Below are 18,780 nucleotides of genomic sequence, written 5' to 3' on the forward strand. Positions count from 1 at the left end.
CCAGAGCTTGCTGTTCTTGTTCAGATGTTGCAGGATCTCAAAGGTTGGAGAACCAAAGTTTAGCAGAAGACAGCAGAAACACATGAACTGACACAAAGAAAATACCCAATCACAAAATGCTACAGTTTTCATAGGCTGGGTTCATTGCACCTAGGGGGAAAAGTTTTAAGCAGTTACTCAAACACAGCTCTTTGGAGCAGCAGTTCAAGGCAACAATACTTGTGTAACAGCACTTTGAGGTCAGCCTGTTTTGTGAGGAAGGTGTTGGGCCAGATGACTCTTACAGGTCCTGTCCAATCTTAACAATTCTGTGATTCTGCACTCAGGATGTGACAGACACACTACAAGTTCAGCTCCAAATACCCTTCACCTTTTGCAGAGCTGTGAATGCCATGATTTTTACTCTTAGCTGCTCCGTAAGTAAAATTGAGAATCATCACAAGAACACAGACACTTTTCCTGGGGCAGTGGGAGTACAAACTCACTGTTCAAGGATTTTCTGCTGGTTTATGGCTGCTAACTCCAAGATTGCTCTGTCTGACTGTAAAAACCACCAGAGCAAGCACCAGAAAAGCCTCCCACAACACCCTGCCATGCAGCTGCTGTGAGAGGAGTTAAAGCAAACACTACAGCCAGAGACACACAACTTATCCTTTATCTGTCTCTACATTTGAGTGGATCAGGTAAAATTTTAGCAGAAAACCATTCTTCTGTTTGTGAGGATGCCCAGAGTAAGAGCAGGAGAGCCCATCCCAAAAGCTCTACTTACGGATGGGGTTTCATTTCTATGTAGTTCTTGGGAATGAAGCCATCTTTTCCATTGAGTTCTGCCTTGTACCAGTTCTGATCGCATTCTTCATTCAAAACCTGAAGGAAGGAAGCAAACAAACATTAAGCTTGAGATATATTCAAGATACAAGCAAGACTGATGAAGGCACCAGGTTAATTCTTCCCATTTGTGTTGAGCAGTTTTTACATTAATAAAGTTAAACACATTCAAACAGCAAATGTAGATGAACAAAGTTCCTTCTTTTTATTTTTGAAGGGGATACTTTTCTTCCTGTAATTTTGAACATGAATGAAAGATCAGGAGTCACAAGAGAGGAGCCACATAAAAAGGTAGTTTTAAAAAGCACAATTTGATATTTCAAAGCATGCTTGCTCTAAAAACTTTGATGCTTTATTTTTCATTGAATTTCTGTCAACTGGTATGCTGCAACAGGCAAGCCTGGTGCACTGACTGAAAGCAGTCCCTCCAATATTGTATTATATTCTGTAAATAAAACCATGCTATTGTTTGAAACTACCTCTCCTCAAGATGATTTTGTGTTTGTCAACATGAAAAAAAGCCTCAAGTCACAAAAGTATCACATGATTAACATTGCCTGAACGCAGGAAAATGAGGAAATGCAAAGAGAAAGAAACACGAAGGCAGATCCAGAGATCACATACTGCACACACAGAGTTATGGAGAATATATCCAACAAACCCTCAAACTAACTCTTTTGCTATGCCATTATGTTTCTTTATTTCAAGGGTGGTGAGAGGAAATTAAAAAAAAAAGGAAAAAGTAAAAGTAAAACCAGACAAAAATTTGCAAGTGCATGTCTCATTCTTACAGCTGACTGGAGTGCATCAGAAAATTAAACTCTAAAGATCAGTGCTTGCTGCCTTTCAAAACTGACACACCAACACCCTAGATCTGCCTCACTGCTGACTGCTATGTATGACAGAGAAAAACCTCAAAACCTACTGAAATGAAATGTGGCAAATGAAAGAGAGCAAAATATGAGCTTCCTCAGCAAATGACAGGGGCTAACAGTTACTTGGATGTTCCTCCCTCCAAGGGAAGAGGCTGGTGGGATGTACATTCCACTGGGCAGATAGCACAGCAGCAGGGCCACACCTACAGAACTCAGGGGAGCAAAGACACCCACCTTTAAGGCCCATTTCTGGATATTTTCAGCTGAAGAGGCTTTAACACTGAAAAGATCCCAAGTACTTACATGTGGATGAAACATTCCAGCTATCTTTAGTGCAGCTACTACTTTGGGCTTCCATGCATTTATGTACAGCACTGCTCCAGCATGCACAGCAGAGTTCAGCCTTTTAGCTGGCATCATCTGAGCACAGGTGCTGAGCAGCTCAAGCACGGCTCTGTTACAGCTCTGAGGTGAGAGCTCACCCATGGAGAGCTGCCCTGGATCAGCTGATGTCTGCTGGTCTGCCTTGGAGCTGTGGGACAGCAGCCTGGGCAGGGACCGATTCCTCAGCATCAAACACAGGGAGAGACACCAGCAGCAGTTCTGGGAGACTGAATAGAGATTGTAGTAAACCCCTCAGGTTTAGCCAGAGCCCCTTGGAGAATAGAATGCTGACACAGCGGCAAAGAAGTTTCCTGTCTCCAGGGACATCCGCCTTGTACCTTATCCCTATAGCCATGTAAGGCAATATTGTGTTAAACCCTACTATTGGTCACTTATAGTCACTCTAACACCTTTGCCATTGGTCAAGATTAGATCCAGACCATAAGTATAAAAGTAGCATACTGTACCCCTACTAACTCGGAAGAAGAAGAGCTGAGACCCTTCACGGACCCCTTCAATAAAGCCACACTCGTGGAACAGCCAGCGTCTGCTGCTTCTCCTCTCTCTACCGTCTGCTGGAGCCTTAAGCCAAAAGAAAAGCTACCTAGCAAGCAAAGCTGAAATCACAAGAGCTGCCTAAGCACTAAGAGCTAAATATCACCCTGCTTGCTAGGGGCTGACCCGCGGCCTTGGTCTGAGAGCGAGCTGGCTTCTGGCACCCAGTCCCCTTGGGGACTGAGCTCTAGAGCAGTAACAGCTTGCATAAGATACAACCAAGCAAAGCTCATTTAAGGGATGACAGAGATCAAAAATAGGTGTGCAAAAGTGAGTTGTGCAGAGACCAGGGAGGGCATGAGCTGAAGCCCAGATCTGTAAGTCAGTCATGTAAAGATTTCAGCACACAGCTTGCAAGAATCAGTCATTTGGGGCTGTTCTGTACCTCAAGCTGCCTTCACTAGTCCTGCACAACAGAACACAACTCAAACACAACATATTTTAATATGATTTCTAATAAGCCAAATCTTACACAAGGGCATGCATTCCTTTATCAGAGATGTCTCCCATGAGCTTTGATAAGCTCATGTTTATCATGCTACAGACTTGTTTCATCACCATCAGAGAACAGTTAAAGGATCTGGCAGTCTGTTCTTTTTCCAGAAAGAATGGGTAAATTGTAGTTTCACCTGAAGGACAGTGCCACAGATTTGGGGATTCGGCCGTAGGTATTAAAAAGTTATCATTAATTCTAACACCCAAATGTAAATTATTTTAATGAGTTTTATCTTGCTCTGAAGATATGCTAATGGATTTGGAGGAGCCAAATCACATCGGGCTTGGGGTACTCATTAATGCCTGGCCTGAAGCCAAATGCCAGCGAGGGAGCAGTGCTGAGGGAGGGATGCATTACAGCTCTGTGACCAGAATAAAAACCAGCTGATTAAAGGCAGGGTAAGGTAACTGCCTGTGTATCTGCACATCCAGCCTGCTCAGGGGACTTGTGCTGCAGGGATGAGCCCTCCATGAGCGGCTGGGTTGCTCCCAAGCCCTTTTCCTGCCTCACACCCCCAGGCTGGCGCTACCTGCAGCCCCTTGTCCTTTCCAGGATCACTTCAAGGAGCTGTCCCAGCTCCATCCCCTGGCAGGCAGCCAGGGATCCCTGCCCTGCTACAGACACAGAACTCACCCTGGGAACACCCCTGGCTTCCCCTTTCTGCCTCTTCCAGAGAGAACAGAACAGAACACGCTGTTTGCTCTCCAGAGCTCCACGTTCCTGTATCATTTCAGCACGAGTCATCTCCACAACACAGATCTGCAAAAGCATTTCTTGTGACAGGGTCACACACCCCTGGGGCTGCCCCCAGCGCTCAGCCAAGCAAAACTGACTTGGACTGAAGTGCCTTAAATTCAGGACAACTTTGCACTCACATGCACAAGGCTGGAATTCTGGTAGTTCTTAGGAAGTTATGGAGTTTTCTATTTCTATTATCATGAAAACTGCAGAACAGTCCTGTAAAATTTCAGCTTTCAAAAAAAATTGTGCCACTAACATTCTTTAGTGAAATGTAACTAAAAATTCAGGGACACACAGGAATCTTGTGCATTAATGTATCTGTCTTTGATGTTTACATCTGACACTGCTCTCTGATTATAAATCATAAATCCACTGAAAAGAAAGAACTGACTTTAAGTAATTAAACCATTTTACTGCAAAACGTTTTATGAAAAGAACCCAGTAAATCCATCTATTCTATGTCTCCAAGTGACTTCCAGATAATAAATCATATTAAAATTTATCATCTGGATATTAAAACACAGTGCAATGACTCTAAGAAAAATAATTATTCATAACTGAATTACAGTAAGATTTCCTTGGATTTACCAAAGCTACAAAATTTAATCTAAGTATCACATGCATCACTAGATTTTGCTCTGAATAATTTGTTAAGTACAAAACAAAACCACAACTAAATTAAGTAACAAAACGAAACTTTTAAGATTCACTACTCTAAACTGGAGTAGTCTTCAACATCTGCAGAAAATGTGAAACACTTTTTCAGATCAACTGTTCAAAACTGCTGCTCTTTGGGTAGGTGAAAACCTAAAGCATTGCTCTGCATCCAATCCCACGGCTGCCATAGATCCAACCAGGTCTGAGCCAGAGTGACTCTTCCTTTCACACTGGGGCATCTGTGGCTGAGAGGAGGAAGGAGGAAGGATATTTTTATCCTCCATTTGAAGCCATGCTGCCATGTGATGTCCTCAGCCACAGTCAGCCCTGCTTTACAGTAAGAGTGGCTCAACTGCAGCCGGCAGTTTCCCAGTTTGATGACAGCTCTTATCAACAAAAGCCCATCTGTTCCCATGGAAATGGGGAAGAGGCACCGCAGAAGAGTTGCAGCAAGGCAGTTCCCGAGTTCACACAGAGCAACCATCCCCAGCCATGCTCAACTCCATACCTAGCGAGTATTTCCAAGCACACCCTTGGAATTGTAAACAGTCCCAAACCTCTCAAATCCAAACCACTGTCAGGAACACAAGGCACTAAACTGGAACATAACAAGCAGATCTGGCTCAGCTCTCAAGCTGACACCCATATGCTAACATGAAACTAAATATAATGCCTTGAATATTATGTGCTGTGAATTTAGCCAAATTAATCAGCATGCTTCAGTTTTGGAGAGATAATCCCCAAAAAATGTATTCAGGGAGGGCTCTGAGTTTTGGCTGAAACTCCTCTTTCCCCTGAACTCCAAGGTTTTGGGACTCTTACCATGCTAACTGAAACAGAAAGTGCAACACAGCTGCTGCAGCAGCACCTGTTATTGCCAAAGTAGTTTCTCTCCTCCCTAAGTCACACTGACAATGCCACAAAGAAAACAAAGCAGTACATTAAAAACATTCCCAAAGTCTAAAAAATCCAAGGAAAGCACTCATGACACTCAAACTAGGGCAGGAAACAAAATTTATTAAGTGAACAAATGTTTCAAAGGGAGCACTTCTGCAATTGAATTTCTAAGCCTGGAAATTACTTGTCCCAGGGTGGAACAGCCCTTGGCAGCAGGGCTCTTACCCTCAGAGAGGGTGTTAGAGCAGAGGGGCTTTAACACTGCTTTTCATTTCACACAAAAATGGCTCCTTTCCTGCTCTGAGAGTTACAAACTAGATATAAACCAGCAAGTAAAAACGGCTTCAAGGGAAACTGTCTGGATTCAACAAAGCAAGTTCACCACAGCCCAACAGAAAACATTTTTGTTCTCTGTGTAATAAATACATAGTGTGACGTTGGCTTTCACAAATGGTGAATGTAAAAAGTTCTGCTATATAAAAATTTTGTAATGTTGAAAGTTGATCTCTGACCATCAGAAGGGTTTGAGCAGGAAGGACTGCACAAGGGCTGTCACAGTGAGAGTCCTGTGCCTCTGGCTGCAGCTAAGCACACAGTGCTCTCCCTTTTCCTTATTCAGTCCCTTGTTGTGGTTCAAAAAACCTTTTTAGAATTTTTACAAGTGAGGTGTTGTTTCTCACATTTGCAAATTTACTGTAAATGGCAACACAGGACACTCAAATTCATTTCTGTAGGGTTTGGCAAAGACAACCCAAGCCGTGGCCTGGTCACTGCAGCTCCTGTCTCTGAACCCTCCTGCCTGTGAGGCACGAATGGCATCCTAAGGAAACCTGGGGAAATCTGCCCATCCAAATGACACTGTGACTCAGACTAGAGCAAATCAGTTTTTCTGTTCTTGATTTACTCATCACATAGAGAACAGTTAATTTTAACTGCAAACTTTCAATACATAAAGATACACTGGACAATTAGGGTGACTCAAGAGCACGTAACTGCTAAAATATTTTAGGCTTTTCCTTAACTCAATTTATCATGATAACACAGAGGAAATGCAAAATATCCACATTTTTCAGAACAAAGCCTACAGTATCATGTTTGGACATCCTTCAAGGCTGTGAATACTTGTTCTCTAGGTAGATGTAAAAAGCTGTGGAAATGCTTAACAACCACTGAGCAAATATTAACGAAAACAGCCAGAGAAAGATTGTTCCTTAAATTGCACTCAACTACCAAGCAGTACAATATAATACCTAAATAATGGATGTAGATTGCTCTATAATGCAGTAATGTGTTATGGATACAGGTTTTTATTCTCACTCTCCTCAATTCCCATTATCACTATAGAAACACTTCTTCCACCCACAGCTTTTTAAAGGCACAAGAAGAGCACAAAAAACTCAAAATAATTCAGAAAGTCTCTCCATCACAATGAAGTCCAGGGGTCTTTCTTCCCCATGCCTCAGTGGTGCTTTTGTCAGAAGTCTTATCTGAAGTGACACTGCTGCTTCAACACACACAGACTTTTACCACAACAGCTGGAAGCAGAGTCCAGGAGAGGAAATTCTGAATTTTCTCAAAGCAGAAGGCTGGTGTCTGGGTCTTTAGTTTCTGTCTTTAGTTTCTGCTGTGTTTAGTTTCTTTGCAAAGAAATTATGTCTAAGTTATTTCCATTCATCTTGAAGGAACATGGAAACTCCTCCAAAGTAAAATACATAACGAAGTTGAGACAACAAACTAACAATAAAGTCACAGGACGAGGCCACTCCAGGATCTAAGCTTCCCTTTTCAAACCTGAAATATTATTGCCCTCCATATCTGCTGCACAAAACTACTCACAGCTGAAGGTTTGTGCAATATTAACATTTACAGATAAAGTCAGAATTACCCTAAACTTCTGAAAGGGTTAATGGGGAGAAGTAGCTGGGTAAGAGTCCAGGAAATGATGTTATTTTGAACTGCATGAGATAAAGACAAGTTGTCACTGCAATTCCAGGGAATATTTCACCATGCCAAACTCAAATCCATAGGAGCACTGATTAAAGCCATCAAGAAATCCACAGTTGCACTGGCTGGCAAGCACAGTAAAATCTCTTGTAACAAAGGAAATTCCAAAGAGAGGACTGGAGCAAGGAATTAACATTCAACCTTTTACAAATCCACCTATATTTTCTTGTAGGTAACACAAGAATACTTGAAACAACTTTATGTTAGCTGAGGCACAGTCAAGTGTAGCCACAAGGACAGAACTCAGCACAGAATAACTCACCCTGCCTCCCAGGCCTTGCCAGTCTGGTACTACCATGTTCCCTCTGGCAAAAGTCTTCAGCTGTGAACAGTTTTTTATTAAGGATAATAGGAAAAAGAGAAGTAAAAAACCCAATCTAGACAACAATTCTCTTTCCCTGTGGCTCACCTTTTTTGGTTCACGTGGCACAAAGATGGAAGGAAAAAACCCAGTATTTTCAAGTATACTGCAGTGAGCCCCAAAATATCTAATGGAGATCGTGAAAGGAGACAATCCAGTTCAAGAAACTTTGCTACAGGTCTTGCATTCCTTCTGTAGGAAGTGTAGGAAGTTCCACTAGCACAAACAAATGGAGGTAAAATGATAACAAATGTGCCAGTTCTGCCTCTGCTCTCGTGGTGGATGCAGAGATGTCAGCCCCACTGACTACAGGATTCCCTTTAATTTATTCCTCCCACTGCTACCACCTGGATAAAGGTGAAGCTGTAGATACCACAAATAATCTGTTTCAAAAAGGTTGATGGAAAATCTCCCTAACAGGAAGCATGGCAGCTTGAAGCAAAAAAATCACTATTAATGATTTTACAACTGAAATAAAAATAGCTTTACAGAGCTTGAAGTAGCTACAGTTCACATTCTAATTAGGCTTTCCACATCTCAAAGACCCCCAAGTGCTTCTGAATCAGCAGGGACTCAGAAATGAGATTCATTTTATGTTCAGCAACTTTTATGGTACTTAAGTAAACACTAATTCTGACAAACTTCATAATGTAAGGACTAATTCAACAATTGATGCTGCAATGCACAGTGTCATTCCAGTGCCTGATCAAAATGGAGTGCAAACCAGTAAAAAGCTTGTTAGCACAGCCTGAGCTCCACAGCTTGGCCTGAACATGTGGAAGGCAGAATGCTCAGGGACTCACAAGAGCAGTTTCTTACAAAGAGGAAGGGGAGTGTTGCTTTCCCCCAAAGACCACGGGTGAGTCTGCAGTGAGTAAAGAGCAGGACAGGCGCCTTCAGAACGAGCTGTGTGCTCAGGATGTTATCAGGAAACAGAAGACAAAACATCCTTCCTTAACCTCAAACCCAATCCACACCAAATTTGGAAGCCCTGAAGAGCACAGCATTTGGTCAGTTTTCTGTTGTGCAGTGTGGATTAATTCACTCAGGTATTAGTAGGGATGGGCATTTGCTTGTGAATGAGTTATTCACTGAGGTTTTATTTAGCATTGCTTAATTTAGGATTAAACAGGGTCCCAGCAAAACCACCTGTGGTGAAGCACAAACTGAAGAACAGGTCGTGCTGAAGCTGGAGAGCTCTGTGCAATCCTCCCTCTTTTTTCCTGAGAAAACAGCCTTGAATTCTGAGTACAAACCTGCTCTATTTGGGAAAGGTTCAAAATCCAAAACCAGACTCCAAAACAACCCAAGTGCATATATGCACATGTCTACATAAAGAACAGAGCACACATTGCCTTAAGCACCTAAAATAAAGCCTCAATTTTGAGAAGAAAAATTTTGAAAGGAGTCTTTTTACCTACAGGTCAGAGTAAGGTCTCCTGGTTTCTATTCCTGTATCTGCTGCAAACACCAGTGCTATAAATTCCAGGCCATCTTACAAGGGCTGTTTCAAACTGCAACTTCAAGTTTAGCAACATGGACACCAAGCATAAAACACATCTGTTATCATGTGCTCTAGACTATCTATCCAAGTACAGCCAACTACAACCCTTCAGTCCTGGAATGAAATTGGGAAGCTTTTGTAAGAACTCTTGGCATAAACTCTGAGGGATGAAGGTTGAAAGTCACTAGCAGAAAATAATAAAAAAGAGCTACTAAACATTCCAATGAGAGTGTTTCAGAATTGTTTTCAAGCTTAACAGAGAAACAGCAGAAATAGCAGTGGGTTTGTGGCAGTTTGCAAAGCATATCCAAATTATACATTTCTTACTTTCTGCACTTCTCTCATTGTGCTGGCTCCACTGTAAGCCAGGACTTGATAGTGTGTCTCAAAAACTGGAAAAGGTAATGAAGAACAACAAGCAGCCATAGCATGTGTTTGTCCTTTTAGAGGTTTACAACACAAATGAAGCTGGTCACTACAGTAAAACTGAAAACACCCTGGGGAAATACACATGCCTGACAGCCCATAGGTCAGACATTCACAGCTTGCAAAATCCATTCTGTAACCTGCTTTGCATAACAATTTTATTTGAATACCCAGAAGCTCCTACTTCTATTTGCATGTGTCCTACTTGTCCTGCTATCTCCCACTAAAATGAAAATGCAGAATGCATTTCTCCCCATCTCAGGAGAAGCAGACACACCTGTCCCAGACATGGACAGTGCCTCTGGTTTTATAAAGCAGAGGCAGCAGCAGAAGGCAGAGCTCCTGTCTGCCTGTCCCACACCTTGCCTTGGAACATCCCACAGCCAAGGACCAGAACATTCCCTGCAGGACAAGGGAAGGTTTGCATGAAGCACAGGGCAGTGCACCACAAACAACTGTGGGATCTCAGCAGCTCAGGACTGAGGTGCAGTCACCGAGAGCACCCTTGGGGGGCTCGGGAGTCCTGGAATGTTGCCAGAAGTGTCTGGTGGCTGGACTTTGATCCTACACAGGAGACGTCACCTGTATGAGGATAGGAGGGTTTCACCGGGGTGAATGGTGAAGGGATGAGTTAATTAGAGAGTGACACACAGGGTTTAGGATTTCTGTACAGGGGAGTGTGCTCATGGCTGGCTGCTGAGCAGAGCTCTGTCGGGCCGAGAGAAAATCTTTTAGATAAACAATTAATAAACACCGAGACCGAGAAAAGAACTGAAGCCTCTTCTCGTCCTTTGAAACGTGGGCTGCCCCAAGGCCACCCCGGGCCTTTCCAGGCCATCCAAACAGCCGAAAACCGGACAAACAACCAGCCCTCAATCACCTCATGCTTGGTACCCCAAACCTCTACAGATATAAAATTCTCAAAATTCCTCCATCAAGAATGAAATAGAAAAAATGCTGAAATTAGGACAGCTGTCCTTTCTGTTCTAAATAGAGGGTGTGTACCATTGCCTCTGCTACACTTCACTGCCCAAGAAACCACCAAACCCAACACCACTCCAGCACTTTCACTCTCAATTACTGCTTTCCCTAGCACAGAAACTCAACAATTGACATCACTTTTAACCACACAGGAATAGTTATCAGTGGAGTGACATCCAGCAACTGCTTCATGTAGGACATTCTCCACTACAACCATTCTAATGCTTGTACACAACAGAGGGGCTGTGATGTACATAAATACCAGCAGGTAAAGTCCAAAAGGATGTTAAGGGAGACACAGTAATTATGAACACTTGGCATCCTGTAAAAAAACCACACTACATAAGGAACCTCGAGCCCAGTGCTGGAAAAGCTGGGTGGGAGGAATGATGATTATTAGTGGGACAAGCTGGACTTGATCTCTGCTCAGAAATTTAGGGTATGTGAGCAGAGGGCAGTTCTGCACAGCCCTGTGGACAGCAAACTGCAGTGCTCCCCAGGCACAGCCTTACCTGCACTGATTGAGAATTACTTTGCATGGTGGGCAGGTATCACAGCCCTGTCTGTACAGCTCAACAGGAGCTGACATCACTGTGATTTCAACCAATTTTCCACTGTAATGTTTGGGGTATTTTCAGAGGAACTGATACCTAGTGAGTTATTCCCTGTCCTGAATGGGTGCAGTTGATTATTTTTGCCTATAACTCTGACAGTTCTTTGATCCTTGTTGAACATCTTCCTGTTTTCACATTTCTTCAACCCATCATGACAGGAGGTGTCACCTAGATGAGGTCACTGTGCTTGAAAAGCAGGCTGACAGTGACAGTGGCCACAAGGACCATGTCCCCACAGAGGCACCTGCTGTGACTGCTGGAGCTGTCCCAGGCAGGGGCAGGAGCTGCCCTCCATGATCCCTCTGGGTCCTTCCCAACTCAGGATATTCTGTGATTCCATGACAACCAGGATTGATAACCCAGGATGCACTGGTAAGTCCGAGTGATTAACAACATGATGTACTTAGAAAACCTGGAAAAAGTGAAAAGAAAAAACGTGCATGCCTTGCACTGATCATCAGACAATCTGGTGAGAAGCAAGCCACACACCAACACTGCCTACTACAAAGCAAAAATGAAGGGAAAAAATGTAAAAGTTGTCCAAAACACAACTATGTTTCTGTGGGAAGTACAGTTAGAAACATTATTTGCTGCATTTTAAAGCACACTAAGAAAAGGTACAAGCCTGTAAAGGCCTTAAAAAAAACCTTACATGAGTTCAAAGCACCAACTTTCAGTTTTTGTGTGTAAAGGAAGCAACTTAACTTGAGCTGCAGCTGCTCTAGTTTTTTCTAGTGAAAGGCTATTCCAAATGCACGAGCAAAGGCTCCAACACGTTTCCAAGGATCAGAACAGGCAGATTTCTGCTATCAATGACAATAATGTAAGTAAGGGGGGGTGGTAAAAAAGGCTCTCAGCACAACTGGCATATATTTACAAGACAGATAATCTTTAATTTTTTTTTCTCTACATGCATGGTTTTGTTTAAACTGTTTTATTACAGTACTCAGTACATTTTCATTTTACACTGCAGACAAGTTAAAAGAGCAACAAAAACCTCAACCTTGCTTCATCTGGTTTTAAAATGTAAAAGCTTTAGGATTCTACTAGCATATATTCTTATTCAATACTGATTGCTTAATATATTTTAGCATTGTAAATTTTACAGAATGTAAAATTGTCTTACTTGGCTCTTTGTCAGAAAGATTCCAGGAATGATTTTTGACAAGTAATTATCTACAGGACAAAATTTCTTAGGTTAATTACACTTGATAGGACACATTGAAAAATGTATCTTAAAAAACTATGCAACACTGTAGTTATACTACTGAATTTTTGTGCATCTCTTATTGATGGTCCTCAAAATTCACAGTTAAGTCATGCCTTGAAAGGCATAAAAACTTATTCTACTAAACACCGAGCTATAAGATTTAAATCAGTTGATTTAAGCATTTACTCATGAATAAGGACAACTGCAGGCATCTCTCAACACAGTCAGCAATCAAACTGTTAATATTGATACTGCACACATCTTGAACTTGGAATGAACAATCTTATTTGGGAATTTCCTGGCCAGCACCCTTCGGCGTCTGAGGGCCTCGGGCTGTGCTGGCTGCGGACTGGCTCACACCGCTGGTATTGGGGAGGAACGGAGCTGACCATTTCCCGGGGGTTAAACATCGGAGCTGACCATTCCGGGGTTAAACATCGGTTTATTGAAGGTGATGCCGCATCCAAACACCGGGAAACCATCCAGGAAAAAGTTCCTTTCATAGGGGGTGAAAACAGGATTATAAAGGAGGGGGGTGGGTACAGGCGGAGCCAATCGGGAAAGGTGAGGGATGAACTTCACAGAACTGACACTCCATGGAAACCAATAATCAAAAGGTAAAGGAGGTGTCCTGGGACCCCAGCCAGCCACCATCTCCAGAGAGGAGAAGGTTCTCGAAACCTGGGAGGAGAAAGGGAGTGATTGACTGGACAGGGAGGAAACAACTTTCACTTATAAGGGAAACCAGGGGAGGAGCAATTACATATCGGCAACTATGAATAGCGGTTACTATAGCAACTTAGCTGACAGGCTAGCAGTGGCGGGAAAAACTGGGGGAACGAAACCATTTTACACATAATAGGGGAGAACAATACATAAATTGGGGGAATAACACAAGAAACTTAACAACACACTACCACAGGAATTCCTACTGCTGAGCAGGAATTCCTACCCAGCTGCAAGCTCGGAGGCCACACTCTCAGGCTGGGGTTTGGCAGCAGCTCTGGGAGCTGCTCGGTGCAATGGCTGCACCCCCACACTGCAGAGCTGATGTGCAGCAGAGCTCAGGAGGGGCTGATTTCTCACCTCCTCGCTGGCCCCACAGAAAGTGCAAGGCAGAGCTCTGGGAGCAAAGCAACACAGGAGACAGGAGGGAAAGGAACAGGGCAGCACTGCTGGAGTGGGCACTGCCATGACACAAACACCCTTGGTTCCAGTTTCAAGGGACACAAAAAGCTTCTCCAAAATTCTTGCAGCAATCCACCTCTAAATGTACACATGCAAGAACAGTTCCACTTGCTCCAAGATTTAAACCCAGCAGATTAGGGGAAGAAAGGGACAAGAGCTCAAGAAGGAGCACGTGGGTACTCCTGCTCTGGGGCAACAAAAATTCAGAACTCACTGGCTGCAAGTGGGAGGAAGGGAATTGGGGAAGCAGGAGCAAGTGACTCAGCTGAGACCTAGATGTATTTGTGTTTTCTGATGACAGCCTTATTTGCACAAGTGTTAAGACTCTTTTTTTCAAACTGTGTACAAGCTGGGACCTTTAATGGATAAAGATGGAAAGGAGAGTCAGGTCTGTGACACCTGCATGTCAGCCAGCCAGGTCAAGCTAATGGATCCTGGCAAGACACATCTAAAGATTTCTGCAGTGCAGACAGAAAAAGCTCAGACTTCATGCATGAAACAGCTCTAAAGTTCAGGGACACACAAGAAATGCTGCTGGGCCCATCCATCAAGTCTCTTTTTGTGCTCTGGACTGTCAACAATGACAGCTGCTGGTCCTTCTGACAAGTTTAATTCTTTACAGGTTACATCACTCAGGTGCAGAGCAGAAGTCATCCCTTCCATCCTACCACACATTGCAAAACTGCACACAGGAGAAAGCAGGGCTTTATGGTGCTGGAAATTACAAAATTACACGTGCACAAACCTCACACCTTTCAGACACAGAACCTCAAGTGAGCACTAACTGCAACAACCTCTCTGCAGCAACTGAACAATCACAATTTGATAATCACTATTTACTCATTTCTTTCATGCTAAGAGCCACACGGACTTTTCTGCCTGTCCCCGGGGCATACTCTGCAATTTGCATTGGAAAGTACAGGGGAAGGGACAGCCCAGGTTTCAGTACCCTGAGACACAGCCCCAAATGTCACAGCACCGGCTCAGGCCCAGCTGCACAGGCCCAGCACTGCCCATGAAGCTCAAGCTGCCATTTCCTCTCAGCACCCAGAACGTTTCACAGCCTCAGTGATCTAAGAATAGTATTATCACCGTGTATCTGAACTGCATTTTCCCCAATTTCTAAATACGTCCTGACCTCCCCAATCGTGCATTTCAATCCCCATCCTACTGAGAAGAGTGAAATAAAGGTTGTTGAAATCTCATTTTAAGGTGAAAAATGAAAATTACTTTTAAAAGGACCACACATCATTTTTTGAACAATTGCTGCAAAGTGCCCAAAGATCCAAGTGCCAAGAGATCCTAGACAGGGTCTGAAAACCCCTGCATGAACTACTGTCAGTCTGTGCAAAGAAGCCTCTTGAAATACATAGCTATAAAATACCTATGTTTCAATATATCTCAAGATTATTAATAAATAATTAAATTTATAAAAATACATTTTCCTATTGTTGTTAGGATGGGAACAGCAATTGCACCTGCACCTTTGGAAAAGCATAATTTAGCTGTGGCCATAACATTTCCCAGGCTTACCGATGGAAAACAAAATTATATAAATGCCTGTGGGATGGAAGGACAAAGATTTTTATTAAGCAGACTTCATACACAAAATGGAAAAGAAAAACTAGTGATAGTTAGATCAGAAAATAGTATTTAAAGTAATCTAGAAAGCCTCATTACTTTTCTACAGAGTTATGGAAAATCACCATCCAATCTCCAGGCTGCATGAGGCGTTCAGATGCAAGGCTTACTGCAGCTGCCTTGCACCAACAGACACCACAAATTAAAGATTTCCCTCATCAATCCAGGGCTTCAACAACTCTGTTTGCTAGAATTTGTGCTGGAGTCCTATGGATCTTGTTTACAGAGCCAACCCCTGCCTCAAAGGGATTAAAGGGACTGCAATCTACGCTCTGCTTTGCCAAGAACCAAGTTCAGGGGAGAAAAGAAGAAAAGCTTTGTGTTTGCCACAGGAAGGGTTCACAGTGCTTACATGAATTACCCTCCCCTTCCAACTGAGGAGATATGATTCATATCAAGTGTCAAAGTACATGAATTCTCAACATCTTTATTTTTCCTTCCACCCTTGACAGCTCCTTGCTGCAGTTATTACTGGGGGAGTGTCACAGCAACAGCTCTTACCTCACCAGCCATTCCCCCTTCCTCCTCCACTGCCCCAAATGGAACAGCCTTGCTATCACTGAGCCAGCTCATGCAATTCTTTATTCTTTGCAATTTCCTACCTCTCATTTGAAAAAACAAATACTTCGCTGTTATCTAAAAATATATTAAAACATTGCCAGCAACTCAGCACTTAAAGCAAAACAACCATCACCACCCAGTGTGAATGCACAATAGAAGGAGCATTTTTGGTAAGGCAAGTTTTTAAAGAGTTCTTGAGAACTGCAAGAAAAATAGCTCAAGTTACAAAAAGAAAGGGCTGCTTTGCCATCATGAGACTTGGCCAAATGCACAGTCCCAGGGCAGGAATGGAGACTGCCATCCACACCAGCCTGGGGTGGCTGATCCAAACTGCACGGGAGTGCACCTAGCACAACTTCTTTATATCAAATTAAAACAACATTACAGAAAAGTCAACTCCCACACAAGTCCAAAAAGCCATGCCAAAACAAAAAAAAAGCCACTGAATGAAAAAAAAATCCCAAAACACAAAACCACAACAAAATCAAACCTAAACCCATGTCCAGTTCCCAGTGCAGCTCCAGGAATGTCTGTGCTACCACAATATGAAGGACACTCAGCACAGAGTGCCCTGTCTGTACAGCCCAAGGCACAACTCCACAAGCAGAGTTTGTCACAGAGCCAAGTTCAGCTTCTCCCTGTATTTTCTTCCCTCCAGCCATTCATCCTCACCTCTTACTCTCCATCCCCATGCTATGCTGGCCCAGGTGTTTGAGGAGTAAGTCAAGACAGGACAGAGTGAAAGAAAAAAACAAACATACAGCATTTGCAAGGGCTCACATTTTTTCCAAGTCGCTCAGTCCCAGTGAAGTTCCATTAGTTGGGTGAATTCTGTTTCTACAGAGCACAGGAATTCCAACTAGAGGAGAAGCTCAGGGGGTCCCTGTACTGCACCCAGCAAACCTCAGTTAAGTTCCAGCATTGCAGATTCTCTCAAAACCTGATGTAACAATTAGCACCACTGTACAGAAAGACACTGTTAGATGACCTATAAAAATGACAGACCAAACACAGGAGCACAAGGAACTTGTTTCTTCCTATCCCAGCCTCAAAGCACTATTACAGATTTTCTGCTTTCTCCAAATGAAGCTTCAGAATGGGAACTGGCAAATACACTCCATGTTCAAAGATGACCAGTAGAACGCTCAGAGCAACATCCAAATGCTTTTAAAAGAATTCCCTACACTATCTAATCCAGAACTCCATCAGTGTAGTACAATGAAATCTCAATTATCCTATGAATCCGTTCAAACAGGAGTTACAATAAAATACCAAGCTTTTAAAGACAGAATCACATTTGCTTTTTACCTCCCACCACCACCAGCTGTCCTTTTGCTTTCTTTTCATTTCCAGACCTAAAGAAGCAATACCCCTTGTTTCATAATTGATGCCCAAAACTGTGTAGAGAGCACAGAGCTTCCTCCCCAGCTTTCAGACAAAGAGCTCTTGTAATCTTCAAAGTCCACCTGACAATGTTTGTTCAGTAAAACATGTTAGTCCAGTGCAGAAGTCTCCTCTGTCACAAACTCCAGAGTTAACCCTTTACAGACAGTTGAATTGAAATGACTTGCCAGTGACCAGAGTGAAGCTGTAGATAAGGAAAAACCAGGGAATTTCATGCTCCATTTGAGTTGTTCCTTCTGCATTTTAACTACCCAGCTACATACTTTCCAGCATTTTGAATTAACTTGTATGTTCTTGTAAGAAGATGAGGAGACACTCCATGAAGTTTTATATTTTTGTGTATCACACACTGAGACAAAACTCCGGAAAATCCCACTTCATTTCAGAAAAGCTAGTGAATAAAATAATTCTGACCTGTTGGGAACTAAGAATTTCCCAATCTTCTGAACTGTAATATATACTACTAATTTGTTGTCATATGTGAATTGCATCCTTTGTAAATCAAAAGAGTTGATTTACCCATCATTTTAGACTGTTAAGACAAAAAAACCCAACCAAAAACCCCTCCCAAACAACAAACCACTACCACCAAAGTGTATGACTCCAAGTAGCAAAGTCTTTGAAAGCTTTACTATTTCATGATAAAATAAACATTTAATCCAAAGTTTGTAGAACACACCTCAATCACCTTCTATCACTACATTTTTTGTAGCTGTTGAAGAAAGGGTTAAAGGCAGGACATTTTCAAATCTAGAGATTAAATGTAATGAGATCAGAATAATAAGATTATCATAATCTGCCTCACACACATAGCTAGGATCAGCCCTAATCTCTTCATTTTGAGACAGATGGAAAAAGCATGAAATCAGAGATAACAGGAGGCCAATTTCCTAGAATCAGGGCTTTGCAAGGTTTGCCATAGCTGTAAGTCAATATTTTGCTAGATTTGTACCTATTTAACCAATTCTAACAGAACATACTGGAAGGGAGAATCTCTAAATCTGTACTACATAACCAGTAAGTAATACATCAGTGTAATTTTAATATATTGCAGAATATTACAGACTAATTTCCTGAGACTGCAGCCAGTACCATTCCCAGATCTTTAACTGGGAGTGCAGCAGTAAAGAGCAAACCATTTGAAAAACAAAGATCTTAAAACTGCGCATGACCAGAGGCTGCTCATTGATTTTTCCTACGGGGTGGATAAACACCAAGTAGCAATTTGCATTCTGTGACCATCTGACAATAAGCAGTCACAGGAAGGGACAGTTTTAACCTTGCTTTAATACAGAGTATTCAAGAGATGCAGCATGGAACCATCCCTTAACTCTTCTTTCTGTATCTTCAGGATATGAATATTGGGAAGGTATTAAACAGCCTCAAATATATAAGAGAGTGGTTATGGTGGCTACTGTCCTCCTGCCTCGGTGGAAGATGGCCATGAATCAAC

At 42.6% G+C, this 18,780-nt stretch overlaps 1 protein-coding gene across 2 annotated transcripts in view; it reads right to left on the reverse strand.

Moving 5' to 3' along the window:
• The window catches only part of GRB2 (growth factor receptor bound protein 2), a 56,819-nt gene that overhangs the window by 9,922 nt on the left and 28,117 nt on the right, over positions 1–18,780 (reverse strand). For both annotated transcript variants that reach the window (XM_064728431.1, XM_064728430.1), the window contains exon 3: positions 770–867. In XM_064728431.1, coding sequence (XP_064584501.1) covers positions 770–867 — 98 coding nt within the window. The remainder of the gene's footprint in view (positions 1–769; positions 868–18,780) is intronic.

Source organism: Zonotrichia leucophrys, chromosome 18 (genome assembly GCF_028769735.1).
Source record: "Zonotrichia leucophrys gambelii isolate GWCS_2022_RI chromosome 18, RI_Zleu_2.0, whole genome shotgun sequence".
In the NCBI taxonomy this organism is placed as follows: domain Eukaryota; kingdom Metazoa; phylum Chordata; class Aves; order Passeriformes; family Passerellidae; genus Zonotrichia; species Zonotrichia leucophrys.